Source organism: Lipotes vexillifer, unplaced genomic scaffold, assembly GCF_000442215.2.
Source record: "Lipotes vexillifer unplaced genomic scaffold, Lipotes_vexillifer_v1.1 scaffold597, whole genome shotgun sequence".
Taxonomy (NCBI): domain Eukaryota; kingdom Metazoa; phylum Chordata; class Mammalia; order Artiodactyla; family Lipotidae; genus Lipotes; species Lipotes vexillifer.
In genome coordinates, this window is record NW_006797597.1 from 1,299,996 (window position 1) to 1,323,424 (window position 23,429).

The following is a 23,429-nucleotide window of genomic DNA, read 5'->3' on the forward strand; positions in this document are numbered from 1 at the left end:
ATACCCACTTCTCTCAGGACATGTAAGTAATAAATTCTTTCAATGGCAATGACCTCTCCATGCCATCACTCAGTCACCTCTATAAATAAAACACACAAGTACAAATTAGGCAATGCCAAAACTGTTCCAGACCATATAAACAAAGGAAAATTTTCTAAAGTCATTTGTTATGGAGCAAATACAATGATAATTAGGTGTGAGAATGTCTACAAAACATACAGAAATATAAAATACAAAATATAAAAATATCAATGTAAAATATGAAATAAAATTTTAACAAACAGAATCAAATATGACCAAAGAGTATGTATCTCAAGAATATGAGGATTATTCAATATAAAAAATCCTTCCATATAATTCACTATATTCACAAATCAAGGAGAAAATGTATTTATTTCCATAGATGCTGAAAGGACATTCAACAATATCCAACAGCTATTCCTAATAAAATCAATCAATCAATCAGAGCTTGGTGAATACTTCCTAACAGTTAAATTGTATCTATATATCAGCCAAAAACCCCAGCAACTTATATAATGGGGACATACCACACACATCACTGAATGAGTAAAACATAGCTAATGTAACAGACAAGAGAAAAATAATTAGTCAAATGAATTGGAGAGAAAGAAATAAAACTCTATGTATATACAGATATAATATACCTAGAGAATCCAAAAGAATCAATCACAAAGTAATACAAACAGTAAGAGAATTCAGTAAAACAGGATGTAAAACATACAAAAATCAAAAGCCTCCACATGTATACAAACAATAGCCTGTTACGATATACAATGGAAGGAAAGATTTCATTTATAATAGCAACAAATGATAAAGTACCTAGGAATCAACATAATAAGAAATGTGCATAATCACTAAAGAGAACCTTAAAACACTACTGAAAATTCAAAAGTGGACTAGAACAAATGGAAGGATATATAACTTTTTCATGGATACAATGACTCAACATTATAAAAATTCTACTTTTTTCCAGTTATTAAAAAATTTAATGTAATCCCAATAAAAATACAAACAAAAAAATTTAGTTACACCAGTTGATTCTAAAGTACATATGGTGGAAAAAAAAAACAAGAGTAACCAAGAAAATCCTAAGAAAGAAAAATGGTGGTGGGGAGGGGGAAGAATGTTATAGAAGAGCATGGATTAAATGATATAGACAAGGAATCATTACAGGAAGTCCTAAAACAGAACCAATTATGTGGGGAAACTTGGTATATCACGTAAGTATATGTCAAATCACTGTAGAAAAGGTAGACGTTTTCATAAATGATGTTGGAGAAATAAATAACTATTGGGGGGGGTTAGATCTATACTTTGCGACAAACACTGGAATGAATTCCAAAGAGGTCAGAGATCTAAATGTAAAAAAAAAAATTACCAGAAAAGTACTACAAGAAAACATGAGTGAATTTCTAATAGGAATTCTTACAGTCTGGGAATCAGAAAAGCTTTTCTAAGACAACTGGAATCTTGAAGCAATAAAAGAAGAGACAGCTATATCTGATTATGTGAAAACAAAAACCTTCTGCATGACAAAACAAAAACTTGCATGGCAAAAGATACAAACTCAAAGAAAAAGGGCACATATCTCTAAATTATATAAAGAGCTCTAAAAAAAAAAAATCAAGAAAAAAGGGACCAAAAACCGTTAGGAAAAAAAGCATCAAAAACACAAACACATAATTCGCAGAAAAAACAGGCAAATATTTCCTAAGTATATGAAAACGTACTCAACGTCATTCATAAGAGACACGTAAATTAAAATCACACAGAGATATCAATTCCCATCTATCAGACTGGCAAAAATTCAACAGGTAGGCAACATACTCTGTTGGTAAGATTTTGGAGAAACAGGTATTATCATTTTTGCTGGTGGAATTAAATGATATAACCTCTATGGAGGGTGATGTGGCAATATCCAACAAAATCACACATGCATTTACTCTTTTACTCTACAATTCCACGTCTACAAATCTACAAAGATACAATGCCAAAAATACAAAATAAATATGCACAAGGTTATTCATTACAGCACTATTTGTAACAGAAAAAGCTTGTATGTACCTTAACAAAATGAGGAAGACATCTATATACTTGTGATGGTCAATTTATGTGTCAACTTGACTGGGCTACGGGGTGCCTAAATATCTGGTCAAACATTCTGGGTATTTCTGTCAGGATATTTCTGGATGAGACTAACATTTAAATGGGTAGACTGAGTAAAGCAGATTGTCCTTCTTAATGAGGGTAGGCTGTATCCCATCACTTGAAGGTTTGCATAAAACAAAAAAGCTGACCCTCCCCAGAGCATGAGAGATTCTTCTTGCCTGACTGCCTTTGAACTGGAACACTGAATTTTTCCTGCCTTGGACTCAAACTGAAACAGCAGCTCTTCCTGGGTCTCGAGCCTGCTGGCCTCAGGATAGGAATTACACCATTGGTTTGGATCTCCTGGGTCTCTGGCGTGTCAACTCATCCTGCATATCTTGGGACTTGTCAGCCTTTACAAACACATGAGCCAATTCTCTGGAGAACCCTGATTAATACAATATCAAACAGAATGATCTCCATGACATAATATTAAGTAAAAAATGAAATATACAAAAGAGAGTATATGACATGTACCACTTGAAGAGATAAGACAGGGTGGATACATGTATATACAATTTGCTTATTTCTGCAAAAAGGAGAAACAAGAAACAAATGAAGAAAATGGAAGGGAGCCTATTCTGAGTATACCTTTTTGTAAAGTTTTGACTTCTGAACCATGTAAATGCCTTATATTCCCCCAGATTAAAATAAGAAAAAAGCCCATAAAACAAAGTGAAACTAACTGCATAGTAAATTGGTAACATAACCATACACAAAAGAATTGTTTCAAGTAACTTTTAAACACAGTATTCTGACCCTTAGTGAGATATGTTCTAAAGACGAAAGAACTAACTGCAAAGAAATCTTAAACTTCACTCAGTTTATTGTTAGAAGTAGAATTGGTACTGTAATTTTGAAACCATTTTATGTGAACTATAGAACAAAGCAAATATGTTGATGTTATTCCAAACTAAGTCCTTCAGAGTAACAGAAGAGATAATATACAAATATAAAACAAAGAAGTTAGGCAAAAAACCTGTAATGTTACATTTGAATAGCAAATATCAATTATGAATTTAAGACTATATAATATTTCTGTTCAGTGAAAAATTCTAGAAGAAAGGACACCCCAGAAGCATATCTAGTGCCCAAAACTTAATTTCTATTTCTCACTACAAGAAACTAAGGCTCGATTGTAGGTCTTGACTGGGAAGGTAAAGCTTATCTTGTAGTAGATAGCAAGAAGTGCTCAAAGGTGATGTCAGAACCAAGAAGCCAGCTTTGAGGAGGCTCCCACTGGCTAAATACAGATTAATTTGAACACAAACACACACTCAAACACAAATCAAAGACTGATGGAAAAAGTGAATCCAGGAGCCTGCAGTGATATTCCAAAAACAAACAGACAAAACCCACCAAAACCAAACCAATCAACCAAACAACAACAAAACCACAACTCACTTGTCACAATTGGAACTGACCATTACACCAACTCCTTACTCTGAAAATTGCTAATTAAACAGAAAGAATTACATGTATACATTTACTTTTACCTAGCCTTTCCAGAAAACATGTAATCATTCCCTGTTCATAAGGGAAAGTTTTTATTTACAGAAGAATGACTGCTAATAAATGCAAGGAATGATACAATTAAAAAAATCATTTTACCACCCCAAATTTATTTAATAAATGGAGTAAACCTGTTAGCTGAAAGATTGTTGGGAGACAGGATTGATCCACAAGCCAAAAATGTCACTCTATGTATGATTTGCTAATTACAAAAGGAAAACATAAGTTTACAATGGAAGGATCTAGTAGTTACCACCTTAACCAAATGGCAAAATTTATCGTCTCTAATAGTGGAATAACCTGACAATAAGAACTTGCTAACGTGATGCAATGTGAAGTATGCAGTTTCACCTAATAAATATTTTGGCAAAAATCTGGGACCTGAATCAACACTTTAGACTCAACGTTCAGTTTATAAGAAATAAAGGAGACTGAGGAAGTAGTTAAATGGCACCATGATAAAACAATCAAATCCAAAACAAAGACACAAAGCTAGTTTTGGATTAGGATACAGATAATCACAACAGACCCCTGGTTGTGCTATAACTAGGAAAAAAGAAAAAACCTACACAATCTAAAAATAATGTATTAAAAAGAAACTAAGAGAACTGAGTATGCAAAGAGGTCTAATGGAAGGGATCACAGGCACTTTGTGCATTTGCTGAAAAGGAGCATGAGTGGTGAAGGATCAAGCCTCCAAGGTAGAGGAATTTTGTTCAATTAAAGGAAAAGCAGCAGAGCTTTCAATGGCTGCTTAGAATGGAGTGACACACTGGAAACTTTAAGAAACCCAAATGCAGAGATTGTTCTCCCCATTCTCCTGCCTTCCCCCACAGGTCTTTTTTCAAGTAAGAAAAAGGTAAGGGAGGGGGGAGCACTGGAGACTTGGAGTGGGACTAAAAAAAGCAAAGAAAATTCTCTGCACTCTTCCATGGGCTTAGGTCCCAGAGTCCTGCTACAGGTTGGTACCTGTAATATACACAGAACAGGACTCACTCTCAAGGCATTTGAAGGCAGATGTGAACTGAAACTATCTAAAGTGGTAATCCAGCTTCGACCCAGCCTAACTCCTGATGAGATCAAAGTGTTCAATCTCTTATCCCAGCTGCCTATCAGAGAAAAAACCATGCCCTCTCTGCGAAAATAATATTTACCCCAGTCTCTTCTAAACATAATGCCAGTATATATGGGTTGGCCAAAAAGTTCGTTCGGGTTTTTCTGTAAGCTGTTATGGAAAAACCCGAACAAACTTTTTTGGCCAACCCAGTGTATTTTAAAAAATTACCAGACATACAATGAAGCAGAAAAAAATGAACCATAACCAAAAGAAAAAACAGCCAAAAGAAACAGAACCACAGATTAATTTTATGTTGGAATAAGCTGACAAGGACTTAAAATAACTATTATAAATTTTTTTAATAGAGAAAAATATTAACTGAATAGATGAAAATATGGAGAACTTCAATAGGAAAATGAAATCTTTAAAGAAGAGCCAAATTATTATAGAAAAATTAAGTAAAATGATATCTTGGAAACATCTCTTTTGGTTACTGATAGAAGGTCAAAAAGAAAAATCAGTAAAGATATATAGAAAATTTGAACAATGCTACTAATCACCTCGAACCAAAACAAAAACAATAACCTAAAAAATTTAACCACCAAAGCACAAGCCTTGATTTAGGGGAAAAAAATTATAAAGCATGTTATGGGGACAATAACAAAAATCTGAATTTTATGAAGTAGATATTTTAGGAAATTACCGTTAATTGTCTTAATGTGTTTATAGTATTGTGGTTATGCAGGAGATGGAGATGAACTGTCATGTCATCTGCAATTTACTTTCAAATGGTTCAGGAAATGGTGTGTTTATATGTTCCTCTGTGTGGACAGTTAGAAAAGGTAAATTCTTTTATTAAACATACAACTATAACTTTGTATTGTGTTTTGTTTCTAATTTAAATACTTCATATTACAAATAAAATTTTACTAATTTTTAGAAGGAAATCTTATGTATAATTCTTCAAGCTAAACAGTCAACAAAATCTCAGCAAGGTAATGTCAGTAAGACTTATTTCACATATCAAATTCCTCTAAAGTTTTAAGTATAACTACTGGAAGTGAACTTTTGTCAAACCCCTTTTAAAGCTGATTTTAGCTTTTCGGAGTGACACTGCTCTCTCAGAATTGTCAACAGGGAAAGGAAATACATATAACCCAAGTTAGAACTACAGATAACTCATTTCAAAATTCAATATTGCTTTGAAGCCTTTTTTCCCCAACCTAGTTTTAAGTTTAAAGTAAAGACACTATAAAACTTCTCTTGGGATTACTTTCCATAGTAACATCTTTTTACCATATTTTGCCACTGATATTTTTCAGCAGTTTGACCTAAATTCTTATTAATGTTCTTTTTCAGTAGTTTGACCTAAAAATAACCTCTTTCAGAACACATGTAGATACAAAAACTATTGATAAAAACACAAATCTGAGGAAAAAGAAAGAAGAGTGAAGTGTGAGGCATATTCATTATTCAAGTGGAAGGTACAAGCAAATGCTCCTATGAGAATACCACATATCAAAGTGGTATTTGAAATAAAGTCTGAGAGCTTGCCTGATGTATTGGAATACTAATTTAAAAGCAGTGCTGCTAAGAGCAAAGAATGTTGGTCTTAAATAGTGATGGTACTGACTTCCTGATTGGATTACATTATTACTTTGTGTCACAAGGGAAATATTTCGCTCAGTAGTATGCCTCAATTTACGTTTCTTAGCTTGAAGGAGAAATGTATACTCTGTAGAACAGTCACATTTATAACCATTTTTTCTCTAGAAAAAGCAAAAAAAAAAATAAAAAACACCAAACATTTTAATCCCAAGCATCTCATTTCTTATTATTCTGGCTCCTTCCTTTAGTTCCTCAACTCCACAATTCTTTGGCTCCACAATCCATTGATAATACCAATCTTTTCACTGTTCCTCACCTACCTTACATTTTCAGCTCACTTCTTACATATCATCATAATCACCACCATGTATACATCACCATCTCCCCTGCTCCTCTCTTAAGTCATTATACTCATTTGAGCATTAATCCTACCATACCGTCTGTCCATTCACTCTCTCCTTCTCCAAGAAAACTGTTTCACTATAACTTTGTGCCTTGATTACTGTAGCAGCTTCCTAACTGGTTTCCTTACTAACATCCTTGCCTTTTCTATAGTCTATCTTAACACTACAATTAGTTCTTAAAAATCCTTGACACATTTCAAAAGATTAGTAAGATCCTGTTACTTCTTCTTCTTAAAACATTTAATGACTTCGTATCTCATGCAGAATAAAGGCCAATGTCTTCACAATGGTCCACAAGATCCTACAAAATCTAGCTGTTTGTTATCTTATTTTCTATCACTCTCCCCTTCTCATTCTGTTCTAGCCACACTGGTCTCCTTGCTGTTTCTGAAACATGCCAGCAAGCTCCTGTCTCAAGGCCTCTGGACTTGTTAAGCCTTGCTCTCTTACTTCCTTCATGTCTTTTACACATCACTTTAGTGAGGCCTTCTCTGTCTACCCTATTTAAAATTGTTTTATTTCTCCTTGTTTTATTTTTCTCACAGCACTTACCATTATCCGACCTAGTGTATATTTAACTTACGTATTGTTTCTTGCTTCTAACCCTCACTAGCATGTAAGTTCAATGAGAGCAAGGATTTTATCTGTTTGGTTGAGTGCTATACTCACAGTGCCTATGATGTGACTGGTGCACAGTTGACAATCACTTAAAATTATTTATTAAATGAATAAATAAAAGAACGAAGTAAAATACATATTTTTCTCTGGATTATTTATTGAATAAATGAAATAGGCACTATTACATAACTTTTAAATGAAATCAAAACAGAAACTTTGAATAAAAGATAATTGAAATGAAATATAAACCTAAAGTTACCATAAACTTATTGTCCAAGCAGAAAGATAATGTTTTGTTTTCTGGGAATTGATTTTTAAATTCAGTCAATATACAAATTCATTCTTATTATTTTACCACTTGAGAGAAATGATCAGCAGTATTCCATTTTCTGATGTTTTTAAAATTAGAAGCTCTGCTATGAGAAAATAAACATTATCCAAAGTCAATATAAGTGCTGGAATACCCTGAATCATATATAAAAATTCAGGATTTGGAAACTTTTAAGATGTTTTCAGCTTTAAAGAATAGAAAGTATTCATTTTTACTTGAATCCAAATATAATTATCTAAAGAAATTTCTATACTATAACTTATTAATGATGAGTCAAGTGCTAAATCTCATATTTTAAATGTACCAATGCTTAATTAAACATATTAAGTGTATTTAAAGTTATACGTTTAAAAAGTTGAAACAAAGAAATTTAAGTTATATCAAAGAAAAACATTTTGATTAAAAGAAGGTGAATGAAATAAACATAAAGAAAGTGAGGCAATGGGGAGAAGCTATTTAAAAGACATCATCTGTTTTAAAACATTTCTATTTTGGTACAGTGAATCATATACGGCATTACTTAGACTTAAGAATTTAAATAATACATTAGAAACCAAAAATGTTAGTTCATAAAAACACTCACCTACAACACCATTCAATACGACCTTCGCCCTCACAAGTTTTTGCCCAATGATTATCTGCCAAATTTTTCATTGCAACAGCATATTCACAAAGTGTTTCCTCATCCTCACAATGTTCTCGCCAGATCTTATCAAAATCTCCCACTAAAAACAAGGAAAAAATTAAATTAAGTTGACTTAAAATACATCAGGCTCTTAAAAGCCTCAGAATAATATACAATTATTTAAAGATGAATAAAAGCAAACTCATGAAGTAAAATTCTATGAAGTTTTAAACTTCATAATTTTTGAAGTTCCTTTATGCAAATGGATTCATCATTTTAACCATGATGATTTGATAACCAAATAAATTTTACCATTTTAAACAGATGGATTTGTGAAGCTGAATAAAACTAATAAATATAAGTAGACATATACAAGTTATCAATTTATAAACCAAAAACATCCTGGTAGGGGACAAGTATGGCTGGGCATTCAAACAATAATTGTCCTGCTACCATTGGGCAATACGACCTTGCAGCAACAGAGAAGCCACTTAATCCTTCTTCTTGTCTGTTATTTTCTTGGATCTCTACAAATTTATCAGTTTTCTATATTAAAAGGGGTTGATAAGTGACATGGCAACATAAATTAGCATGCAAGTTAAATGGTTGTGTATTGATACACTTGGACTTGCTGTAGGCATACTACACTTAAAAAATTATAATCCTAGTGCAAAAACGTTGCTAGAGAAATTACCTTGGAAACCTCTCCAAAGTTTTGAGTCTTTATAAGATGAATAAAAATTATAAGCTGACTACATTATCTGGCCACAGCATTACTTCCAGCTACTACCTTTTTTCTTTTTTAATTAGATCAGTCAGCATATTTAATTTGAAAAATCAATGTGAGTTCTGATAAAAAAAGGTATGAATATGCCACAGCCAAATAAATAACATTTACATAATTGTAAAGGTAAAAGAGTAAACAAAAATTATCAAGTTGGCTTCAATCAATGTTCTTAGACATAATCTAGGTTCTCTTGCCACATGTTCAAATATAGGCAATTGTCTAGTGACAGAATAAACTTAAAAACATAAACACAACAACCAAATTTGGGTTGTATTCAAGTTCTTTTCCCAGGTGAGACAATTAGATTCCAGTATTTAAGAGTTGGGTTTTTTTTAACAGAAAAGGAATTATAATAGTTCAAATTTAACAACACTTATCTATTCAACATTTGAAAAACTTTACTGGTTATTTTAAGCACTTAGCCCAGCACATACTGAGCTGAAAACCAAACTATCAGCCTTCTAGTTTGACCAATACCAGAAAGAGCAATACGGGTACAAATATGCCCTCACACACACATTGCTCAGTTAAGATGAATATGTATCAATCTCAGCCTTGGTCTGAATATTGACTTTAAACCCCAAAAGGATGAAAAGCTTTCTCTTTTTTCATGGTTATGTTCTTATACAATAATATTTTCATTAATCACTAATATTTGTGTAGTGACAGGGCTCTCAATTTGTTATACAGCAGGCCTGGCAATAACTGTCCACTGAAAACAAGCAGGCAAACAAATTTTTCTACATTCTCAAAGAAAAACCCCTCAGTTTTAGTAACATCTTTCAGATGTAGTTATTTATCAAGTATCTAAGTAGGACTACAGGAAGTAAAGTCTTTGAAACAAATACTTTGATTAATGATACCTTAATACACCTATGATGTTCATAAGACTATTCCTGACTTTACTCATCAGACTTGATGTCAAATGATTCATTAAGGTACAATATTATTTTAAAGGTGCTTTATCTTTTTTTGAGATGGATATCGTCAACTCTAAAAGGCTCTTTGTTTGAATATGTAAGTTTCACTGTCTTATGTAATGTACATATTATAAATAAATACATAAATTTACTACATTTTCTGGTATCAGAAGTCATTCAAACAAAAGTTTTATGATCAAATACATTTGGGAAAAGCTATGTTTAACATACTTAAACAGATTTCCTTTTTTTAAGACTTCTTAGTTTAGATTCTACAGAAGGTACAACTTAAGACAAGGACCTGGGTTCAAGTAGTCTATTTAGGAGGGAACCCTATGAAACAGGAGTGAGGGAGTGGGGAGAACAAGTTAAGGGAGGAGAAAATGCTAATACAAGGGTGCATTACTGAGGCTGCTGCTATGGGCAACACAGAAGCATACAGAAAGCCTCTGGAATTGTATAGCTAAAGGATGGGAGGCTGGAGCATTTATCTATCAGTTACTATCCCCCATTAACTGAGGGTTGTTAACAACCTGTACCTCTAGGCTACACTTAGGCACTGAAAAAGGGGATGCCCTCAGTGGGCTCCATCAGTGTTGGAAAAAGGTGAAAAGTAGAAAAGAAAGCAACACACATTTAAAATGGGACTCGGTTGGGGTCAAGTGCCTCTGAGCTCACAGTGTTTGTCCACCACACCCAAGGACCAATGGTATGCTACGTGAGCCGCCAAAGGCATCTACTATAAATTCTCAGAGTCCTTACTATAACACTGTATACTGTGAAACTCAATTTACTCTAGAATTATTCTACTAGCTATGAGATACAAAGACAAGTTTATATATATGTGGAAACCTATCGCGCTTCAGCTTTTTAGATGACCTTTAGTTTCTCACACTCAAAATTCTCTTTAAATACTTCAATTTTTTATGTAGTTTTAAGGCTTACTATCTGCTCTACTAAAGTTTTGAGGAAGGATTCACATTTTGTCTGTAAGCCTATCAAACTGATTGCAAACTTCAATTTAATGTTTTCACTAACATTTAAGAGTCTCCAGACTCTCTAAATATGCTGATACTGAGATTAATGTGATTAATAAAGTCAGTACACTTAATATATAATTGAAACTAAATGCAATTGTACATACTTTTCATTCCTTCAACAGATTTGCTGGAAAAATACTCTAGGTCAAACACTACAGAGAATAATAAAGTTAATGAGCAAGCACTGGCATCAAAGGAAGGGGAGAAGATGTATTAAAATGAGGTATCTGCTCTAATAGAGATATAAACCTGACATATTCACTATGGTCCATGTAAGCCATTCTGGACCCAGAACTTTTAAATCATGTATTTATTCAACGAAAAGTATCAAACCCCAACTACTAGGTATACACTATGTTACATGTCTGGTGGTTACAAAGTTGAACAAAAAATATAGTTAGCCTTCAGAAATTCCACTTTCCAGAATACCCTTGAAAGGTTATTTTTAAAATAAATAAATTTATTAAAAACAGAATGGGAAAATTCAGTATTTTTTCATAACAGCCCATTATTTGTTTTTACAGTATTCAAAATAATGCTATTTACCTTTTAATACACTGTATTTTCAAAATAATTTATGATTTGGGTTCCAAAAGTCAAAAAAAGTTAAAGTTCACCAGTGCCCAGTATACAAATTCAGAACTCTGCTGCTAACTCGGTCAAACTGCATATGCAAAAAAATATGTTAAAACTCAATTCTGAGAATTTTTTGGTCGTTGTTATCTTTTAGTTATTAGGTCAACCAATATTTAAAAGATTGTCTTATTTAAAAGGAAATACTTTTTCATTATCGAAAGGAAAATCAAGAACTAAGAACTTCCTGAGGTCTGCATCAAAGATCTACTCAACAGAACAAGAAATGCTTAAGTATTAAAGTTCAATCAATCAGGTCTCAATTTATTAATAATTAGCTTTATAATGATTTTTATATATTGGTATTTGTGATGACTCAAAATCACTGTGATTAATAATCTATTTTCTTATTTCTTACAGGCATCCTATAAAAATATGAATGTATCTTAGTTAAAAAGAGAGACAGAGAGAGAGAAAAGCGGGGAGGGGGGAAGGGAAGAGAAGGGAATGGAGAGAAGGAGAGGAAAATCTCTAATTAATGCATACATTCGAATTTGCCCTAACACAGAGAAGTCTTGGGAATTAAAAAATTATATTTAGAAAGCACAATTAAATATATATATGTCCTGCAGCCTAACTTGAAATTAACAGTTAATAAACATTTTATAGTCAGACTAAAATAATAGATCTAGAGAAGAAATCAGTATTCATTTGTACAAATACATCGTTTTAAGATCAACTTAAAGCTCTGCCAGGTCTTAAAGATAAAGTCACCTGATGGTCTCTTAAAATTCTAGAATGAAGTTCACATTAACATGACTTCTATTCATTATATTCTCTTTACATTTAAATTTTTAAAAACACTAATTAAAAAATTAATTAATAATTCAAAACACAAGTGATGCCAACTTAAAGTTGCCAAACCAAATTCAGTATGGAAATTGGATGAATCAAATTGTTCTGAAGCTTGGTCCTACTGTCAGGATAATACCATAATTATTGACTAAACTCACCTTCACAAACATATGCAACAACTAAAGAATAAATATGTTACTTCCTATGAAAAGACAATAACTAGTTAAAAATAGCACATCCATTAGTTGATTAAAAAGACAAAGTTCTATGGAATCTAAGAAGGAAAAAAAACAAACAGCAAGCTCATAGATACAGAGAACAGACTGGTAGTTGCCAAAGGCAGAGGGTAGGGGAGTGGGCAAAATAGGTGAAGGGGGTCAAAAGGTACAAACTTCCAGTTATTAAAAAATACGTCATAGAGCTGTGAAAAAAAAGTTCCATTTTTAAGAATTTTGTGATTAGTTTAAGATATTATTACTTTGACTGCAGGTGTCTGTAAGAACCAAGTATAATAAGTTAAGGAGTTATTTATTGTTGCTCAAGAACAGCTGTATTACAGGTCCAAACTCAGGTGAACCAATGGAATCTCTAAACTGTCTCTTTAGAATGGATACTATTCTTCCTTTTTGAATTAACCTCTCTCATGCCATCTGGTATAGCAAATTTCTTTCCTTCAAAACACAACTGAATTCCCATGTTCTTCAAGAGGATTTACCTGCCTCCCATTTGATCATCTTACAATTCCCCCCATATGCATTTGCCATCCTTATAGTACTCTGTCACTTGTTTATATAAAGAGTTTTCTATTAAAACCAGGTGTGATTTTTCCCATTAGAAAGTATAAATTGAAAGGCAAAGACTACTTTTGATTTATAACTTATATAAGCTATAGAAGTTAATCATGGTGCCCTATTAATGGGGGAGAAAATATTTAAATTTTCACCATGCTCAAAAATTATAAGAAGGGCTTCCCTGGTGGCGCAGTGTTTGAGAGTCCGCCTGCCGATGCAGGGGACATGGGCTCGTGCCCCGGTCTGGGAGGATCCCACATGCCGCGGAGCGGCTGGGCCTGTAAGCCATGGCCACTGAGCCTGTGCGTCCGGAGCCTGTGCTCCGCAACAGGAGAGGCCACAACAGTGAGATGCCCACGTACCACAAAAAAAAAAAAAAAAGAAAAAAAAAAAGATAATAGTGATGAATAAGCAGTAAAATTTGAATCCTTCAAACAGTGTTCTCAAAATATTAGTTATGAGACGTTTAGGAAACCAATAGGTTCAAAGTCAATTTTCTGGAGATTCTCTTCTCCACTGTTTTAACCTAATTTATCACTTTTTTTTTCACTTCACATTATTGTCAAAAAAAAAAAAAAACCAAACTTGCAAGTGGAAATGCAATCACATCTATTAAATTCTTTGATTATAGTACATGGGTCTTTTTGGAAAATCTATAAGGTTAAGAAGAAATTATTGGTAACACATTACATAGATAAAGAATTACTTGTAAATGAATAAAATGAATAAGAGGTGCTAAGGTTCATGCATTTTTACATGCTGGGACCATTTGATGTTTAGAAGTACATTAGAAATAATATTATTTTTTCAATAACTCTATTCTAATTCTCAGTATAAAAAGACAGAATATAAAGCACAGAAGATAAGACATTTAGCAAGTGTAAATCTGAGGCCAATTTAAGATAAGAATAGCATGTCATTCTTGTCAGTTTAGCCTTGTGAGTCACGATACCAAAGATTAACATTGCACTACTGTGGTCCTTAAATGGCGTACAATGCAATGGAGAAGGTATCACATGATTCCATGTACATAAAATTCTAAAATATGAAAACAAATCTACAGGGACAAGAGATCAGTGGGACCAAGAGTAGAGTGAGAGAATGACTGCAAAGCAGCACGAGGAAATTTGGGGGGCAACAGAAATGTTCTGTGTCTTGATTGTGCTAAAAGAATATAGGGTGTATACATCTGTCAAACCCAGTGAATTATATACTTTAACTGTGTGTAGTTTATTGTATGTAAATTGTACCTCAATAAATTTCATTTAAAAATATGACATGCTGTGAACACAGCAAAAGTTACAAAATAAAAACTATTTAATTAAATTTGAGGGTCATCAAATACTCTGAAAACAAAAACAAGGAGTTACCTTGAGTATCACAAACAAGTCTTAAACTTTTAGAAATTCAGAAAATTTTCACTTTTACTTAGGTATATTACCAAATAGATGACCAGATTACCAAATTCAAGTTCAAAGAACATTTAAAGGTCATTTTCTCTAATATGAAGTAAGCAGAGAAACTCATGACTGAGTGGAAACAAGTTCAGCAGCCATTCCAAGACATTAAAACAAAGTGAGCAGGACAAGATTGTCTCACGAACATAGTTAAACCACACACAGACCAGCTTTCTCAGTATTCGTGAGCATCTGATATAGTGACACACAGAGGTGGGACAAAAACATCCAAGATGTTTGGTGTTGAAGCAGCTCCTGAGAATCAAACAAACGAACCACCTGAAAACCTGCATCTTACACCTAACATGTTGCGACTAGTCATTTCTCTGATAAGGGGAAAAACCCAGTATTCTAATGTGCTAAAAAGGTTGGACCTTTCACATAAAAAGTTAGAAATACAAAAAGCAAAGGGGGTCAAGAAAAAAAAGAAAAGAAAAAACACTACAGCAATCCTAATACTGAAGAAGAAAGACACTATAGAACAGTCTAGATAGAAATTCCAGAAACCATTCAATCTTCAATGTTCTTAATGCATCCAGGTGGTAGCTACAGATACACCTTTAATTTTTTAAATTATGTATTTAACACAAGTAATGCTTCCTATGTGCCAGATACTGTTTTAAGTACTTTACAAATATTAATTCATTTAATTCTAATACCAACCCACTGAGGCAGATATTTTACTCTACAGATAAGGAAATTGAAGTATAGAGAGATTAAGTAACCTTCTCAAGGGTACACATCAAACCTGGCAGTCAAGTGCCAAAGTCCATGCTCATAACCGCTATACCACCTTGCCTCTCTTTGTGAGTTTTTAATTTATGAACTTTCATGGGTATGAACAAAACTTTGCACTAAAGCAAAGTACACTGACTACTAGCCACAAACAAATGGTCTTTTGTCAGTCAAATGCAGTTATTTAGTCTCTGCAACTGCATTATTTGTTAGATTTCTGGCAGTGATTTCAACTCTGGCTGCACCCTGGAATCACCTAGAAGTTTCATTTAATTGGTCTGAAGTGGGAACTGGTCATTTATTTCACTGCTCCCCAAATGAATCCACTGTGCAGCCATGGCTTAAAGCCATGGGTCTATGGCAAGACTGTAAACTCAAAAGTCTGGTGAAATAATACACAGAGCAATTGAGACTTGGGGCAAACTGAAGAGTCAAATTTAATTAAAAAACAAAACACTGCATAGATAAAAGTTCACATTTATAAACACAGTTTGGCCCATGGTGCATCTTCTGTGCATGGAGCACTCTCTTACTATAAACATATTTATGATAAAACAGTTAATTGAAATGTAAAACTTTGAACACATCCTGTACAAGAGATGGAAAAGAATCAAGAAAAGTTAGAAATAATGGCATCAGTATCTGTTATTCCCCTGTGAAACAACTTTACCAAAATGTGTACCACCACACAGATCTCTTGTTTAGTGTAAGCAAAGGACTTATTATGGAGAAACTTCTGGGACTTAAATTTTTATATAAATGGGAATAGGAAGTTCTATATAAGTAGAGCAATTTCTGTATAAATGAGAATAGGGGATACTCAGATGTCCCTCTAATGGCATGGGGTTCTAAAATAACCCTTGCAATGAGCATCAATATATCTACACTTAAAGCACAATAAATTAGTGCAGTTTAGATCAGTCGTTCTCAGATGTTTGGATTTTACAACAAATACAAATTTCACCTCCAAAATTTAGGCAATTGATATTGGGGTTGCAAAATTTTGTGTGTGAAATTAGAGGATATAATATATATACACATACACAAAATTATCATCTTCTTATACCAACACACACAGAGACACATTATACCACACACAATATCCTTATTGGTTCTCATTTTCTGAGAACAAAAAAAATTTTTTATCTATATTTGCCATTATTTACAGTTATTTTTAATTAAAAAATGGAATGGTACTAATAATGATAATTTGGACCATTTTCAAAAGGTTAAATTAATCTAATATACTCACTTAAAAAGATATGACCATAAATTCATTACAAAAAATTTGTATCCAAAGTTAAAATTTAAAAGTTATGAATACAAAAAGATTAGACTCAAACTATAAGGAAATATGTATATCAGCTTCTTTTGTGTGTGTGTGCCTTAAATCTACAAGGCAAGGTGCTAAGTACTAGGGATACAAAGATAAAAGGCAGAGTCCTACTCAAGTAACTAAATTCAGTGAGAAAGACAAGTGAACTGGTAAGTGATAACTATGATAAAAGCAAGGCAATTGTGCCATGGGAGCATACGGTAGAATGGGCAGTACTTATGTAAAACTGGACACTACTGGTATCTTCCAAGGATCTGTCCTCAGTTATACATTACCATCACTCCATTGGGTCATTCATCTGCCCTCAAAGCTACAACTTCAAGAGAGAGCTTCCAATCCTTCACTTCCAAGGGATACATTCCAAACTAAATCATTACCACTATCCCTATGACAAGCCAACCTGCCTGTCTACTCTTTTCTCCCTGCTCCCACCTCAACACAGACATTTCCAAACTGGATGGAAATGGCTATTTATGTTTTTCCAGGCAAGAAATCTTGGCATCATCATTGACTCTTTTCCCCTTTACTTTCATTAAAACTGCTCACTCTGACTTCAACTTATGTTTGACTATTTGACTTATCTTTCTCTATTTTCATGATCACTACTGTTATTTATGCTATTATTCACCTTTAAAAAATAGATTAGTGTAAGAGTCTCCTAGCTGATCTACTTTCTTCTAGATTCCTTCCTACTCCAATCTATAGTACTTTAGCTAGGTGTTACTCAACCCTTTTGTCCACTGTATAATCTATGGAGCTTTTAAATAATACAGATGCCTGTGTTCCACAAAGTTCCAGAGATGATACTGATGTGGAATCAAGGCTAATATCCACTGCATTTGTTGTTATATTTTTTCCCACAAAACAATCAAAGGATCTATACCAATACTTTTTAGTTTTACCGTATCTTTTGAAATACAAAAAATTCCTAAAAAGATACAAAGATGACTAGAAATAACAAAATCAAATAATTAATATACTATGTGTACCTCACTGAGCTGACTGTTTATCAATGTTCCCTTTATCTTTTAGTGTTACTAATTATTAAACTCTTCATTTTTTTCCCCCCTTCTAGAATAGCAGTTCAAACTCTCCTAGGGCAAAGTTAACAAGCACTTCTGTGGACACTTCTCACCTTATTTTGTTGACTGAGCAAAGATTCTACCACAAAAACCAGCATTTTCAGATTCTATATCATAATCAGAAAAGGCCATGTAAAGAAAAAAAAGTAAAACTTCACTTGATAAAAAAGTAAAACAGGGTTTCCCTGGTGGCGCAGTGGTTGAGAGCCCGCCTGCTGATGCAGGGGACGCGGGTTTGTGCCCCGGTCCGGGAGGATCCCACGTGCCACGGAGCGGCTGAGCCCGTGAGCCATGGCCGCTGGGCCTGCGCGTCCGGAGCCTGTGCTCTGCAGCGCGAGAGGCCGCAACAGTGAGAGGCCCGCGTACCACACACACAAAAAAAAACACATAGTCTGTTATCCTAATTTTAAAAACTTTGTTTCAGGAAAAACTCTAACGATACATTTATTCTTTCATTTTTAGACCTTTTGGTTTTAGTTTAAAATTATTTCGAATTCAAAGGTTTTTTTCCTTCCCCCCTACAATTCTCATTTTAGATGTATGCTAAAGAAAACTCAATCAGAAATGTATTTTTCAGCTTATCCTAAACTGCTATTCTAGCTCACCCTTTGTCTCAAACAAGGAAGAATAATTTCAAAAATCAATAAGAATTAAACATCTAAACTAGGCTATTTAGTAGTTGACTTAAAATGCTGCTCACAGCTGTTAACCTTTGTAACAATGTTTTCCAGACTTAGTCTACAGAACCAACCTACTCTGTGTTCTCCTTTTCCGTTTCAGTATCAGTAATCTGTCTTACTTACTCTAACCACTTTTATAATATTATCATTGCTACTAATAAGACTGATTGTTTTTAAATGTAGAAAAGTATAATAAAGATCTCCCATTAAACCATGACTTTGAGAATATCACTGTTAACAGGGTAACGTGCATTTTTATTTTTGTCTGATTGATAACCTACACGGGTTTATGTGACAAACTTATTTAACCTGTTTTGGCATATAGAATAAGTAAATTCAGAGACTTAATTAAGTTGATGAAAACTGCGAAAGTAAAGACATTCACAAGATAAGTTAAAAAATCAAAACAAAGGAATGGGGATCATACTTTTATTCCTAACAGCTGTAGACTTTAGATTTTCTTGTAGTTTTTACACGGATACTTTCAATTTAAAAAGCGATGCCAAGCATAATAACAATCATTACAGGAATAAGATTATGTGACTAGGATTATGGAAAAAATCATACAAAGTCAACTGAAAATACACACGGCTCTACTTCAGTTCTCAATTAGATATGTCCTTATCAGGCAGATTTGATTAAACAATGACTCCCTGTTCCAAACTCCCTGTTTGGAAAGAAAAACTAGCTGTTTCTTATTTAAAAGCTGTCTCCAATCCTATGATATATTTTAAAATATTTTTGGCTTATATCAAGGCCATTATTTTGAAAATTCTGTACAGCAAAGACAGAAAACACCTACATCTGCAAGCATATTTCCATTTATATAAACTCAGTCTGAAAGACTGTCCCTTATCTATAAATGGCTGACACCAGAAACACCCCTTCTCATCACCATTGCTAAACATTTCCCTACCATTTCCTTTTGGTAACTACTTCAGATATCAGCAGTGCCTGGAACACTGACGTTTATCTCCAGTTCTCACTTTACTCTTATACAAATAGAGAAAGGATCTCTAAGTGGTGACACAGGACAGGCAGTAAAATGGAGCAGAGAGGGGGAAAGTGGTAAAAGAGTACATTAAACTTACCTGCTAGTCTTTACAGTCCTATCCACTACCCCCTACCCCAAGCCTGCTCACTGCCACAACAAGCATCAGTTTGGACAAATGGACTGGGAAGGATGGGGAGAAACCTTTTTCTATCACATCAGAAAAATCTTATTTTCAATCTTATTCCTGCTTCATGTTCAATTCCACTACCAGAGATAAGGAAAGGGAAAACTATATTATCCAACCCTACACTCATTATCCAGGTCTCACTCCTGTCTTTACTATCCAGTGAATGTTTTGCCTCCTTCTTTATTCTACCCCAACTTATTTCCTTCTTTGCCATAACTCCCTAAGAAACCCACACCTCACATAGCCCTAACTCAGCGAACCATACCTATCCCATGGATTGTCCCATTCCGGTCAGTTTACATCCTCTTACCCAACACAAATTCTAGGGCTACGTCCTGCTTCCCATTTTCCCTACCACTCCAACATCTGGAGACACCATTAGGCTTTGAATTGGAAAGAAAAACACATTATTCCCATAAAATATGTTCTGTGCTAATGATAAACTATCCAAACTTCAAGCAAGTTATTTTACTGTTTTTAGGATTCAGCTCACTCATGTGTAAAAAGGAAGGAAGTAGTTTAGATTACCAGTCCAAAATCTGGCTGACCAATTTCCAAGCACCACTGATAGGGATTCTGAAACTGTACATCTGAGGTGGAATGGAGTAATTTTCTAAAAGGCACCCATATAAGTCTACAGTTTATCCATGTTTGGGAATCACTGATAAATGCTACAGTTCCTTATAGTTTAACATGCCAAGATTCTAAGCTGGAATTTTCACTGCATTTTCTGATAGGAATATTGTTATAAAAGGAGTAAAGTTTCCATAGTTATTGGTGTTACAGTGCAGGCATGTTACTGATCAAATAGGCCTTTGTAACCTGACCTAGAACCTAAGCACCATTTATATTATTATTTTATAACCAGAGATGACTTTGCAAATGATATTATAACGATACTAAGACCTCAAAGGAAAGCACTAAAAATTACTTCTTTGATATTATTATGTGCATATTCAGACTTTATCACAGATGGCTTTTTCATGGATTTTTGTCAAATCACAACTAAGATTTGACCTACAGGTCAGAAATAAAGGTAGAAAGGGCATGCTCTTTAGGATCTTTTACTTTGCTAATTCACTGATGGGGCTTTGTATATCATTAGAGTAAAGCCTAGAGAAGTCTAGATCACTGGTGGAATTCAGGGCATTAAAACGCCTAAAGAACAGTCTCATTCATATGTTTACAGACTGCCAGGACTTTACCTGCCCTAAAGTACACTAGATCATTCACTTATGTACTACATGTATCTACTCTAGCTCTCATAACTTCCAAATACTAATTCTCATTATAAACAAGTGTTCCCTTGGTTAATATTCAGGCTTAAAGACAGGTTTCAACATGTAAGAACTAAGCAAATATAAACAGCTCTTGAACACATGATGACACATTAGTAGTATATTAAGTGGAATCTATTCATTTATGAAGTTAATAATGAATAATAATTATAAAAAGGTAAAAATGGAAATTGAATTATATGCTACCCATTTTTCTTTAAAAAGATGTACTTGCTTAAGTTTATGCAAAATAGCATGATAAAGCGTGTCCGTTTTATTTGCTCATTTCTCCAAACAACACAAGAACCTACACTGAATGCCATTATGTAAGTGCACTCTCTGAATATCAAGAATGATGCAACGATTGCTATGGTAACTACTCATCATTGAATAAATTGTGGGTTGGGGTTTAAAGCATTCTTTTAAAAAACAAATTTTAACATCTCAGTATGCCCTATAAGTCTCTTTCTATTGCTACCTATTAAACAATAACTATAGGCTAGCTTTGAGGAGGATTATTTAAGCAGCTATTAAAAAACTGAGGCTTGAGTTGCCAAGGGGAAAAAACTCTTAAAGTTTGAAAAATGAAATACATCACCTACACTCAAGAGGACAAAAGACAGTTTTAATCTTCCAGAGTTATTGAAAAGTGTTTGTAACTCGAAAGTAACATGATCTTACCTATCTGTTCCTTCACTGTCATAATTTTGCTTCTAATCCTAACTTAACTAAGTATAAGACTGCCGACTTTTGTTTGCAATTAAGCTAAAGACAGAAGAAAGTTATCCCTCGTTTTGATCTTTAGAAGAAATGTCTCCTGAGCGCATGAAAAAACTGGGAATTTTCACTGTTAGTTTCTTATAAAATAGCTCTGTAAAAAAGCCTATATTTGAAAATACCAAGGATAACTGTAGATCCCAACTATAAACCTTCCTCAGGCCCAAGCAAAAGCTACTATGGCTTCTTCCTTTGCTCAAGACCTTCCATAAGAGGGATTCCCAGCGACGGCCGGCTTCACCGGGGTCTGTATTCTTAGGAGGCTTGGTAGTTACGGATTAGTCAAATCTAAACAGTATTTTGAGAACCTGCCCCAGATCTCTTCCTCTCCCGCCTAAATAAATCCTAAGATGCAGCATGTGAAGAATGGGGGGGAGGCCAGGATGGAACCCCTCCCCCTTTTAACAAGGTGAAGTCTAGTCAGCTCTAAGGCCTGCTGACTTCGCAGCCCTGGAAGCCAATGCGAGGAAGCTCCGGCCCGGGCTAAAGCCGCCGGAATTAGGTACTAGGAAGGGGGTCTGACGGGGCAGCAAATCAAACAGGCTCATCAGGCGCGAGGCAGCGAAGGGTAACTCGGGCTTCTTTCAGTTCGTCTTTCTCGAATGGATTCTACCTGCCTTCGTGTTTTAGCTTCATGTCTCTCGCAGCGAGCGACCTCCACCTCCTGTGAGAGGATTTACGTGCCTGTGTGTGTGGTGACAACAATCTCAGCACCCCGGCTGGGGACAGGGGATGGGGGAGGTGGGCACTCGGCTCCTCCACAGGCCTGGAACTCTCCTGAAGGGCCCTCGAAGAAAAGGGGGCGGGAGGAGCACGCCTGACGCCGACCGAGTACTCGACCGAGAAGGGGGCGTCCGGACCTGGGAGAGTGGCCCTAGCAGGGGCTGACGTGCAGCTCCTTCAGGTTGTAATGGTGGCCCCTTGGGGGGAGGGGAGCGGTTGACAAGGGGCTGGGGGCGACGAGGCCTCCCCTTCCCCCGGCTCAGCTCGCTGTTTACCTTCCCGGTACTTCTTGCGGAGCCGCCGGTGGACGCTCTTTACCACCCCGGAGAGCTTCTCCTGCTCCAGCTTCCGCTCCTGCTCCCTGGGCGGCGGAATGCTCGGGGGCCTGGCCCCGTGCCCGCGAGCAGCGCTTCGGCCGCCGGCCCCCGGCTCCATATCGCTGCCGCCGCCGCCGCCCCTCGGGCCCCCGCAGCCGCCCGCCTGACGGAGGAGGTGGGGAAGGAGGAGGCAGCAGCGGAGGCAGCAGCGGGAGGAGGCAGAGGACCTGGAGCGACGGCCTAGGAGGTGGCTACTTACCCAAACGCACCAGCTGATTGGTGGACTGTGGAGGGCTGGGCGGAAACGGAAAAGGCCAAGGGCCAATGGACGGAGAGCACCAGGGACGCACCCGCTTGTTTGGGAAGGCGAGCAGCTGAAAGAGGCGGAGTTTGCAGGCTGGAGTTGCCGAGGCGGTAGGAGCGCCAGGCCCGACTGCTCCTCTCCTCTCCCCGCCGCTCCGGGGATCCTGTGCGCAGGCGCTGTGGTGAGGCCACGGAGACGCGCCGTGAGCCACGCGCTTGCGCGTCTGTGCTTGCTTAGGTTGGGCATCTTTCTACCGCCCAGCGTTCTTTC

The 23,429-nt window shown here is 35.5% G+C and overlaps 1 protein-coding gene across 1 annotated transcript in view; it reads right to left on the bottom strand.

Annotated features, from left to right (window-relative positions):
* Positions 1-23,086, bottom strand: part of SAMTOR (S-adenosylmethionine sensor upstream of mTORC1) — a 91,853-nt gene extending 68,767 nt beyond the window's left edge. Inside the window, exons 1-2 of the mRNA XM_007469740.1 lie at positions 22,814-23,086; positions 8,283-8,424 (exon numbers count right to left, since the gene is read on the bottom strand). Coding sequence (XP_007469802.1) covers positions 8,283-8,424; positions 22,814-22,973 — 302 coding nt within the window. The 5' untranslated portion in view covers positions 22,974-23,086. The remainder of the gene's footprint in view (positions 1-8,282; positions 8,425-22,813) is intronic.
* Positions 23,087-23,429: the final 343 nt, after the last annotated feature.